The sequence below is a fragment of the Mobula birostris genome, chromosome 12 (genome assembly GCF_030028105.1).
Source record: "Mobula birostris isolate sMobBir1 chromosome 12, sMobBir1.hap1, whole genome shotgun sequence".
NCBI lineage: Eukaryota > Metazoa > Chordata > Chondrichthyes > Myliobatiformes > Myliobatidae > Mobula > Mobula birostris.
This window is the reverse complement of record NC_092381.1, coordinates 85,822,791-85,835,176: the sequence shown is the minus strand read 5'-3', so window position 1 is coordinate 85,835,176 and position 12,386 is coordinate 85,822,791. Positions and strand designations below refer to the sequence as shown.

General features: G+C 40.6%; 1 protein-coding gene across 4 annotated transcripts in view; it reads left to right on the top strand.

The window, feature by feature from the left end:
- Positions 1-12,152, top strand: part of rgl1 (ral guanine nucleotide dissociation stimulator-like 1) — a 185,729-nt gene extending 173,577 nt beyond the window's left edge. For all 4 annotated transcript variants that reach the window (XM_072274287.1, XM_072274288.1, XM_072274284.1 and 1 more), the window contains exons 15-18: positions 5,125-5,317; positions 6,573-6,827; positions 8,557-8,671; positions 10,545-12,152. In XM_072274287.1, the coding sequence (XP_072130388.1) occupies positions 5,125-5,317; positions 6,573-6,827; positions 8,557-8,671; positions 10,545-10,729 (748 nt within the window). In that variant the 3' untranslated portion in view covers positions 10,730-12,152. The remainder of the gene's footprint in view (positions 1-5,124; positions 5,318-6,572; positions 6,828-8,556; positions 8,672-10,544) is intronic.
- The last annotated feature ends 234 nt before the right edge of the window (positions 12,153-12,386 follow it).

The following is a 12,386-nucleotide window of genomic DNA, read 5'->3' as shown; positions in this document are numbered from 1 at the left end:
AGAATCAACCACTGTTTCATTTCACCACATTGAGCATCAATCTCCCTCTTTTGTACCTCACCATGATTATCTTCACTTTTCCCCATCATCGCGAGTTACTGTCACACTGAAACCTTCTATGGCTTCCGTTCTTGCCACTTCTCACAGCCTTGCTAAACTCCAGTATTTTAAAACCCTGCTTATCATTCGTATGCAGATGAAAAGAGGTTTCCGATATTCTGAGATTTATGTGATTATTGGACTGTATTTTATATGAGTTTCCTTCAGTTTTACTGTGTTTTCTTTCTTCGGGCTGATTGACGGGTGGGTGATCTGTTAATTTTTTGTGTGTAAGGGGGATTTAGGGGTTTTCATGTGACTGTCACTGTTCTTTTCTGTGAGTGAGGGGGTTGGGGATTATTGTTGCAACACACATCATTGAATTTCCAGCATCTGCAGAATTCCTGTTGTTTGGGGATTATTGTTGTCAGTTTTTCTCCTGAAGGTGAGGGGGTCGGGGATTGTACTTGTCGCTTTTTTTTCTGTGAGTGAAGGGCTTTGGGATTGTTATTGTCGCAGTTTTTTTCTGTGGGTGAGGGGTTGGGGGATTGCTATTGTCACTTTTTTTCTACAGGGGAGGGGTGGGGGATTTGATGCTATTGCCGCTATTTTCTTTCTGTGGAGGAGGGGTTAAGGAACTTTGGGGTGTGCAAGTTTTGTTTCTTTTCTTTTCATTGCCGGAAGTGGGGGTGTGGGGTTGATGTCTTTTCTTTCATCAACACCCGTGGTCTTTCTGTATTTAATGGCTATCTGGAGGAGACAAATATCAGAGTTGTATTGTGCATTCATACTTTGACAATAAAAAGAACCTTTGAACCTTTCTTCCAATTGATTTATTCTGGCCGCATTAATCTCAACCCATGCCCAGTGAAGTCTTCCATGTTCTTGCTCCTCTAACTTTGCAATATCTTCTGGTCCCATGTTTAGTGCGCAATCTCTGTTAAAGTGATTCTGTCCCTTGAAAAAGCAGGATCTCCCAGTGGCCATCTACGTTCTGTCTGCCAGAGAAAGCAGGATCTCCCAGTGGCCATCTACGCTCTGTCCGCCAGAGAAAGCAGAATCTCCCAGTGGTCATCTACGCTCTGTCCGCCAGAGAAAGCAGGATCTCCCAGTGGCCATACATTTTAATTCCACATCCCATTCCCATTCTGACATGTCTATCCACGGCCTCCTCTACTGTAAAGATGAAGCCACACTCAGGTTGGAGGAACAACACCTTATATTCCGTCTGGGTAGCCTCCAACCTGGTGGCATGAACATCGACTTCTCTAATTTCCGCTAAGGCCCCACCTCCCCCTCGTACCCCATTTGTTACTTATTTTTATGCACACATTCTTTCTCTCACTCTTTTTTTCTCCCTCTGTCCCTCTGAGTATACCTCTTGCCCATCCTCTGGGTCCCTCCCGCCCCCTTGTCTTTCTTCCCGGACCTCCTGTCCCATGATCCTCTGGTATCCCCTTTTGCCTATCACCTGTCCAGCTCTTGGCTCTATCCCTCCCCCTCCTGTCTTCTCCTATCATTTTGGATCTCTCCCTCCCCCTCCAACTTTCAAACCCTTTACTCAGTCTTCCTTCAGTTAGTCCTGACGAAGGGTCTCGGCCTGAAGCGTCGACTGCACCTCTTCCTACAGATGCTGCCTGGCCTGCTGCGTTCACCACCAACTTTGATGTGTGTTGCTTGAATTTCCAGCATCTGCAGAATTCCTGTTGTTTGCTGTCCCTTGTATTTCCTATTTGTTCACCACCTTTAATGAATGGTTGTTCTGTTCAGATAAATGTAAGTTAATAAAGCAGCAGCCATTAAATGCACCCAAATTTTGAAGACTAAATTCAGGTGTACTTTTTAAAGTTGTTTGTACATTGCAGCAAAGTGTCACTGGTTTTGTTTTTCTCTTGACACAAGTGTTATTAGCAGCATGGATAGTGTAAATTCTGATTTGGTTAATCATGTCATGAAACATACTGTGAAATTAGGAGCTTTGGTTTTCCAGACATTTAAAAAAAAAGCTGAAATTCTGAAGTAAAACCATAAAATTCAGAACAGTCAGCAGGTCAAGAAGCATCTGAAGTGATAGTGTTGATGTTTCAGGCCAAAGACCCTCTCAGGTAGGGTCAGGACCATTTCTCTATTCTTGGATATGGCTTGACCTGATGACCGATACATAAATACTGATTATTAACAAGTCAGCTTGGATAGTACCAAGAAAGAATTGCTTACATTCCAATTAATTTAAATATTACTTCTTTACTGTGGAATTTCCTTTGATCTGTTGTCCAAAGTGAGCAAGATCAATGGGATAAAGAAAACTGATTATTAACAGGTCAGCTTATATGCTGTACTTGGTTCCTAGATTGACTGAAATGCAGTTTTCTTGGCTCCCAGTTTGTATAGTACCAAGAAATAGTTGCTTACATTCCAATTAATTTAAATATTACTTCTTTACTGTGGAATTTCCTTTGATCTATTGTCCAAAGTGAGCAGGATCAATGGGATAAAGAAAACTGATTATTAACAAGTCAGATTCCACGCTGTACTTGGTTTCTAGATTGACTGAAATGCAGCTTTTTAGGCTCCCAGTATGGACAGTACCAAGAAATAGTTGCTTACATTCAAATTTATTTTTAATATTACTACTTTAATGCGGAATTTCTTTTGATCTGTTGTCCAAAGTGAGCAGGGTCAACGGGGTTAGGAAAATCGTCACTTTTTTTTCACTAATGACTTGAAAATTTGGAAACACCAATAAGGGAGCAATGTGGACGGGGTACTAGGTACTCTAGGCATAAGTAGACTATGCAATGAGTTTCACTCAAGGGTAGAAATACAGATGCTATGAACTGCTTCAGTGAAGTATTTTGACACAAAATATTGTGTGCATAAAAGTAATTAGTATTGGCAACAAGCATTCTTTTTTTCTTTTACCTTGTGAACATAACATAAGAAATAGGAGCAGGAGTAAGTTATCTGGCCTATTGAGCCTGCTCCACCATTCAATAAGATCATCTCCATCTACCTGCCTTTTCCCCATAACCTTTAATTCCCCTACTAAGCAAAAATCTACCCAACTTGGTCTTAAATATATTTACTGCGGTAGCTTCCACTGCTTCATTGGGCAGAGAACTCCACAGATTCGCCACTCTCTGGGAAAAGCAGTTCCTCCTCATCTCCGTCCTAAATCCACTCCCCCAAATCTTTAGGCTATGTCCCTTAGTTCTAGTCTCACCTGCCAGTGGAAACTACTTTCCTGCTTCTCTTATCATGCCTTTCTTAGTTTTATGTTTATGTAAGATCTCCATTCATTCTTCTTGATTCCAGCAAGAACAGTTCCAGACAACTCAATCTGTCTTCATCATCTAACCCCCTCATCTCTGGAATCAACTTGGTGAACCTCCTCCGCACCACCTCCAAAACCACTATATCCTTCTTCAAGTAAGGAAACCAGAACTGCACACAGTATTCCAGGTGCGGGCTCACCAGTACCTTGTACAGTTGCAGCATAACCTCCCTGCTCTTAAACTCAATCCCTCTACCAATGAAGGCCAACAGTCCATTTGCCTTTTTGATAGCTTGCTGCACCTGCAAACCAACCTTTTGTGATTCATGCACAAGCACTCCCAAGTCAGTCTGCACAGCAACGTGCTGCAATTTTTTACCATTTAAATAATAATCTGCTCTTTTATTTTTCCTTCCAAAGTGATGACCTTGCATTTATCAACATTGTACTCCATCTGCCAGACCCGTACCTACTCACTTAACCTACCTATATCTCTCTGCAGACTCTCGGAATCTTCTGCTTTCCCACTTAATTTAGTATCATCAGCAAACTTAGAAACACTACGCTTGGTCCGTCTTCCAGATCATTAATGTATATCGTGAACAGTTGCAGGTCCAGCACTGACCCCAGCAGCAGACCGCTCACTACTGATTGCCAACCAGAGAAACACCCATGTATCCCAACTCTGCTTTCTATTTGTTAACCAATCTTTGATCCATGCTATTACATCACCCCCAACTCTATGCATCCTTATCTTTTGGATAAGTCTTTTATGCGGCCCTTTATCAAACACCTTCTGGAAATCCGAGTAAATAACGTCCATCTGTTCCCCTCTATCCACTGTGCTTGTTATATCCTCAATGAACTCCAGTAAGTTTGGCAAACAGGACCTGCCTTTGCTGAATCTATGCTGCATCTGCCTGATGGATCCATTTCTTTCCAGATGCCTCATTATTTCTTCTTTAATGATAGTTTCAAGTGTTTTCCCAACTACAGATGTTAAACTAACTGGCCTATTATTACCTGCCTTTTGCCTATGTCCTTTTTTGAGCAGTGGCATGGCATTTGCCATCATCCAATCTGCTGGGACCTGCCCAGCGTCCAGAGGATTTTGGTAAATCATCACCAAAGCCTCTACTATAACTTCTGCCATTTCTTTCAGTACCCTGGGATGCATTCCATCATGACCAGGGGACTTATCTATCTTCAGGCCCACAGGTTTGCTCAGCACCACCTCTTTAGTGATGGCCATTGTATCGAAGTCCTCACCTCCCATTGTATCCATAGCATCTCCCTTTAGCATGTTAGGTGCATCCTTCACCGTGAGACCAATTGGTGTTTCCCAATCTTCCTGTTTCCCACTAATCTTGGCGACTTTGTCTGCATGAGCTTTTAGTTTGATGCTGCCTTTTATTTTCTTAGTTATCCAAGGCTGGCTCTCTCCACCCTTACTGTCCTTGCTTTTAACTGAAATATACTGGAGCACCGTGAAAAATCTCTTTGAAAGTCTTCCACAGTTCCTCAACGGTCCCACCATTGACCCTGTGTTCCCAGTCTATACAAGCCAAATCCTCCCTCATCCTATTGTAGTCTCCATTGTTTAGGCATAATACACTGTGAATATGATATAAACTGGCTAAAAACAGCAAACTGAACTCCAGCACATGTGCTTCAAGTATCTATCATGGAATTCCTCCATAGAACTATTGTGATATCCCACTGTTAAGTCCAATTTAAATGTTTTTCAGAATGTACCTACTTCTGATTTCTGTTTTGGTCTGTTTGCTAATTAATCTCTTTCCCTCGTGCAGGCTCTTTCTAGGGTCTGATGTCATCACGAACAGTACTCCAACGAAGAGCTGTGAGCAGCCCAAATCCCCTCCAAGCGGGAGTTCTGGGGAAAGCATGGACTCTGTCAGTGTTTCATCATCCGATTCCAACAACTCCGAAATTGAAGAGACCTCCACAACTCCCACTGACACTCCAGAAGGACCACAGCAAAAGGTGACCGAAGGGCATGACCTCTTAAACATGTTACACCAAACTAATTCATTCCAATAAAGCTTAGTTTTTAAGCTGTGTTTTGTTGAATTAGATAAAATGTACAAGTGAAGCTTCTCAGTGTATCAATAATATCCAATCATCATAAGCTGTTTCCTGTAACTTATGTACGACAGAGGATTTAAGTCAGTCAGCACATGACAACACAGCAGGAGATAAAGGTGCATCATCCCTTTGGCTTTGCGTTTCTGCAAATTGTTATATAGCTGGTCTCTGCATAGTCATTAGGTTCCCTTATTTGTTTTTGTGAATTAACGTTGTAGTTCATCATCTTCTATGTAGAAGGATATTGTTTCATGGGAGGTTATTGGTGATTTAATTGGTTTTAGTAGAAAGTGCATTTAACCTGTTTCTAAGAAAATTCAGCCTCTCAGCAGTTGAGTTGACCTTTATCTCTTAGGATCTGTCTTCAGTTTCAAAGTTCCCTTTCTATTAATGGACTTCTTCCTTTCCTCTTCCCAAGGTTTTAGTGTGAGATTACTGAAACTTGTGACCAATATATGTTACGATTACTTGCTGAAAGGTACCCTAGAGTAACTGGAAATTTAATGAGATTAAGAGATTAGTTTTATTTGTCACATGCCCATCAAGACATACAGTGAACTGTATCATTTGGCATAAATCATTGAGGGTTGAGCGGGGTTTGGCCCCATTTGAGGATGGTGCTGGGCAGCCCGTAAGTGTCATGCTTCCAGTGCCAACATAGCATGCCCACAACTCACTAACCAAACCATAGGTCTTTGGAATGTGGGAGAAAACCAGATCACACAGAGGAAACCCACAGACATGGAGAGAACATACGAACTCTGATAGTGTTCTCATTTGTTCTGCTTTTCATTTCAATACATAATTTGATACTCGAACTAGTTTGTCTTTTTTGTACCTGTTGAACCATTTCCATCAAACATTGGCTAATCGGGACAGGCACTTAATTGGGCCAACTTGTAATGGTCCAGATGTTCCCAATTAATTAGAATCCACTGTATAATGAATGATCAGTATTTGTTTAACGCTGATGGGTGTTGTGTTGATTGGTGGTAACGACAAGGAGGACAGACAGATGTCAAGGTACTTGAGTATTTAGATGTGGCTTTTATAGCTGTGTTTGGAGGGTTGGGACTGCATTGCATAATGGTAGAACAGGAAATTTGGAACTATTTGAACTGTACTCATTAATAGATATCTTGCTGTTTTCCAGTCATCTGAATCTTTATCATCATGCTCGTCCATACACTCAATGGACACGGCCTCTTCAGGAGTCTCATCATTAATCAGTACTGTTTCATCATCGCCTTCATTCCCCCACAATCCTAAGATCCACAAGCGCTCCATCTCAGTGACTTCCTGTGGTTCAACATTATCACTTCCTGTGTACAACCAGCAGAACGAAGATAGCTGCATCATCCGGGTCAGCCTCGAGGATGACAACGGAAATCTGTACAAAAGCATCTTGGTAAGCGCATGGAACTTTTCCATGGTCAGTTTTGTCCTGATAATAGATGTGAGTCTCTGAGTATAAAGTAATTGCTGACTTTTGTTTAAAATAATGTCACAGCAACTACTTGTTGGCAGATGAGTTCAAAATGGCTGTGTGGTTGCAGTCAATGCTACTCCATGTATTTGAGTTTTGGGCTGTAATCTCCTGTTCTGCATTAAATTTGCAATCTGCTACCTTTCTGATGTGTGGGTAGAATAAAGTGAGATTAGTGAAACTCAGGGGTTCCCAAACTGAGCCCTTGAACCCCTTGCTGAATAGTATTGGTCTATGGCATAAAAGAGGTTGGGAACCCCTGTTGCAATGGGTGCTTGACACCTGGTGTTGTCTCAGAGGCCGATTCCATGCAATATGACTGGAATGCCGTAAGTGACTCAAGGATCAAGGAGATTCTAGTTTCTCTACGAAGTGTTCTGCTGTTTTGAAGTTCTGCATTTAGTTTCTGGTGAATAATATTGGGGGCACTCTATTATTCTTTGATTTGAACTCCCTTGTTTTGTTGGGAAAAGCAAATGAGCATTATGTTAATTTGATTTGATTATTTGTTCAAAATATAATCCCTTGTATGTAGTCAAAACTGTTGCAAACATCAGAAAAATTGACCTGAATGACAATGTTTTAAAATTGATGGGACTTCGAGCTGCTGCAGTAGTTGTAACATTTCCTTCCTTTGCCTGCCGTGTGGCTTTTCGAGGGATTGCTGACACACTATTTACCTACAAGCAAACCAAATTTTCAGTGCCATTTCTGGAGAAGATATGGGGCTTTTTTAAATTTAAAAGCCTATTTGATTGGCATGCCCAGCCCCCTGCTCCCCCACCCCTCAGGGTAGGTGAAAAATAATAAATTTGAGGGCAAAGGTTGCTGTTTCTCTATTCGGAAAAACTCCCCAATTCTGTTGCAGTAAACAACATATTTACCTCCTGGGGCCAGTTGCTAGCTGTTTAATCTCTGGACATGTTCCTACCAACATGTTGTGGAATTATCGTCGCCACCACCCAGGAAGCACAATGCACACCAATAAGCTGGTACATTCTGTCATTTCAGTATCCTGTTTTCCTTGCATAATTCCAGAGTGTTTTGCAACTGAGGTTAAGATCTTGCACTCCATTCACGAACTGAATATTGCTAACAGTTTTTACTTTAATCAGCTCCTCTGAGCTATCTTTTATGTAAACAAGAAACACTTGCTGGGACACATTGCGAAAACAGTATTTAAAATCTACTGCAACACACATAAAAGTTGCTGGTGAACGCAGCAGGCCAGGCAGCATCTCTAGGAAGAGGTACAGTCAACTATTCGAGCTGAGACCCTTCGTCAGGACACAAAATCTACTGCTGTCTTACTGATAAAATTTAAAAACACAGTGTATTTAGAAAGAAACTGGTCTGGTGAAGTTGAATTCTTTGTACAATTTACTTGCTGGAAGAAGTAGATGGATAAAAACTTCCATTAACCCAGGTCTGGGAGATGATGGCATTAAAACCAGTCATTACTACTTAGCATTTTTCTAAACACTACTTGTACAATGTTCACTGACTGGTTTTGTCGTTGGATAACAAGCAGTTGTCTTTTAATCCCTGTTGAAGAATCCCCAGTCTCTTTCTAGCATCCCCCCACCCCAACTAAAACTGCAATCTACTAACATATAAGATAAATAGTGATGCTTTTTCTCTTCCTGTCTAGCTGACCAGCCAAGACAAGACGCCTGTTGTAATCCAGAGAGCCATGTCCAAGCACAATCTGGAAGGAGAGCATTCAGAGGAATATCAGCTTGTCCAGGTCATCTCAGAAGATAGAGGTGAGGAATGAAAATCAAGGTTCTACAATGCTTAAAAAAAGGCAGTTTTCTGACTGATTTCCTTTGAATACTGGAGAAATCAAATTTCTTGAACTAAATTCACATTGACCCAGAATTACTTACATGATCCTGTCTGGAGTAATTCTGTTTTGTTGGCATATTAGAGATGCTGCCACAGAACTCTTAAGAACCCAAGTTTGATCCTGACCTTCACTGCTGTCTGTAAGGTTCTGTCTGTGATTGTGTAAATTTCCATAAGACCATAAGAAATAGCATCATTTGATTTCATGTCTGATTTATAACCCCTTTCAACCCCATTCTTCTGCCTTCTGCCCATGATCTTAGATGCCCTTACTAACAAGACCTCCACTTTCAGTATATCTAATGACTTGTCCTCCACTGCCAGCTGTGGCAATGAATTCTATAGATTCACCACCATGACTAAAGAAATTCCTCCTCTTCTCTTTTCTAAAGGGACGACCTCCTCTCCTGACACTGTGCAGTCTGGTTCTAGGCTCTCCCACTATTTGAAAAATCCTCCTTTTAATATTTGGTAGATTAAAATGAGATTTTCCTGCCCCCCCCCCCCCCCCCCATTCTTCTAAACCCTAGCAAGTACAGGCCCAAAGCCATCAGACGCTCTTCATTCCCAGGATAATTCTTGTAAATCTCCTGGGCCCTCCCCAATGCCAGCGCATCCTTTCTTGGATATGGACCCCTATTTCCTCTGGGTGCTCCAATTTTCTCCTGTATTTAAGGATATGTCAATAAGTGAATGGGCCCTGCTCTAGGTGGGCGGCAGGGGTATTAATAGAGTTGATAAGCATGTGTACAAGAATAGGTTGTACGGGAATATGGGTGGGATTCCAGACTCAATGGTTCTGAATGGCAATCTCTTTTGTCACAAGTAAGCATGATAAATGATTTGGATAATACAGAGTTTACCAAATTTATTTGGTTTTAATATATTCCTTTAAAAATTGGTTTGCAGAAGTTTAAAAAATTTGACTTTACTCCTTGCTCAAGGCAAGAAAATTTGGTTGTTTCAGTGCTTGTAATTCATGATGCCCTCTGCTATTACCATCTGAAAAGTGAATATATAAGCCAAATGAAATTCGGCTTCACATTTCATGTCTTTTGATGTGTTCATGGGTAAAATTCTTGCAGCTCTGAGTCTAAAATTAACTAAGTAGAATTTTCCCAGAAAAACTGAAAATTAATGGCAGAACCCACAGTTACATTGCGTTCTTATTTCTTCTATAACGGCGCTGATGGTGAGCCTTCTCGTATAGTGTTGCTGACATTTTGGTGCTTTTTCTGTCTGGTGTTTATAGATATCCAGTTTATATTTCCTGCAACAGAAATTCCTGTAATTGTTTTTTTTAAGCGATAATGTAGTAGTATCTTTCAGTCTTCATTACTGAGATCAGTAAGATAGCCCTTGATGTTGAATTGTCTTAAAATGCATTTGGTTTATTTCTTGTTCTTCTGGAGTGAAAGCGAGAAGATATTTCCCACTCTTGATTTGACTTCAGACCGGTATCAGTCCTGTTGCCTCTGATCAGGCTGCTGAAGTTGCCAAATTTGTTACATTTTATCAAAAGAAAAACATGTTAAAGAAAGTGGCATATACAAATCTGTGGAGGAATGATAGCTGGCAATAAATGTGTCTAAACAATGATGTATTTTTAAAAAAATTCATGTTGAACCTATTCAAAATGAAGTACAGTAGATACTGGTATTTCAGCTGTAGATTCTAATCCAAACCCTAAGTCCGACTGGTGAGCTACTCTTAATTCTTTATCTAGTTCTGTAGACTCGTACTCACATAACAAGATAGTCATGTAAATATATATCACCTTTTTTTTTCCAGAACTGGTAATTCCAGACAATGCCAATGTGTTTTATGCAATGAACACCTCTGTGAATTTTGACTTTATTCTGAGAAAGCGGAGCCTAAATCGACAGGTTAAGCTGCGGAGTCGATCCAGCTCTACACTACCGAGAACTGCCAAAAAAGGAATAATGACAAACAGACTGAGCAAAGTTACGCTGTGAGGGAGACCGACTTCAGTGCATTCATCTCCGCCAGAGATGGACACTACCACTCAGTATTGAGAGCCCTGGAATGTATGTGAATAAATATCACCGAGGCAGTATTTTACTTAATTTACCCAACAACATGAATGGCATTGACCAAACTTTAAACTTTTGACAATAGTGCTTGTTCATTGTTGAAATGTTTTGCACATCAGCCTTGTTTAGAATAGGCTGAGTTTTATTCAGGCTGGAGGATCATTGGCAGGCTTGTCACAGCCCCAGTGAAGATCAAGTGAATCAATTCAAAGAAGGGGAGGAAAAACTTTATTTACTAACCCTGTTGACTAATTGTGATTGTTGGCTCTGTTTCCTGCAAGGTCACATTAGAACTAGTGACTGCACTCCAGTCATTGGCCGGATGATGAATACTTTTAGAAAGTGTTTGGATTGGCCTTTAAACCCTTCAGCAGATGTTTCCTGCCTTTCACCCCTCCCTGCCTAATGATTTAATCACTTCTGGATGTACAGAATTAAACCTGCCTTCAACGAAGGACAACTGCAAGAAATGATGAAAGGAGGGCGTATTGTGCCAATAATGTTGCACTTGTCTTGAAATGCTGGTCAGCTTTATACTGAACTGTTATTTTGTATGTACATTTGTAAATGTAAGCTGTTTAGGAGGGGCTGGGGGATCTTTACAAGATGCGGAGGGGACCAAATTATCTGGATTATGAACATTATGACCATTTTTGTCCATCATTTTATCTGTTTTACGACTAGAACTGCCATTATCTTGTGGGCTCTGCCTGCTGTAACCTATCAAGCAAGCAATTCCCTTGTGCAGGATTTGACAGTCAAGAACCTAATCTTACGTTTGCTCATTGATCTTTTAATTTCAGTGCAATCATTTCTCAGGTGTAGGGCATGTTCACTCCTCAGATACTTCCCAACCAAAAAAAACTTCAAAATAGCTTAAATGTGAAGAATGTCTCAACAGTATTTAGTTTGTTTCAAATTTGGTTTTGCACTATGTATAAATTAAATGACACAAGTGCTTGATGCACTTTTACAGTTTTGGTATCTTTTCGCACAATTCCCACAGTTTTGGTATCCATGTGCCTATGAGCTGTGATGACACTTTGGGGAGCTCTCAGTCCTAGATTTGGAGCCCTTTGTTTTCTCTTTCCTCATCCTATTGATCTGGCAGATCCCTGTCAATGATTTGGTCATCAGATGCAATCACCCCAAACCACCAACTACTTAGATTAAAAATCTGGGCCATGTTTGTCAGCACTGGGCATAGACATTATGATAAAATTGTCTAAGGTATTGGTGTAACTCCTGAATGTATACTTTTGTAAATATTTTTCCATATTCCTTGTATAATTGTATAATTTGTTTTAAAATAGTTACTAAAAATAAATTTCATTGCATCAGCTTACTCTTTTCAATTTTTGAAGTGGAATGAATGTCTGGGATACTTAAGGTATTAGGTTTTGTTTGTAGTTATTTGTGCATCTCCGATCATAACTGCTGCTCCCTGTTTATCTTGGATGTTGAGACCTCAGCTCCCTGAAATGTCATCTAGGCCAAGTTGTGGACTGGCCATCTGCATCATTGCCATCTTTAAAATATTTGATCTAACCACATACCAGATTCTCCAATGATCCACTGG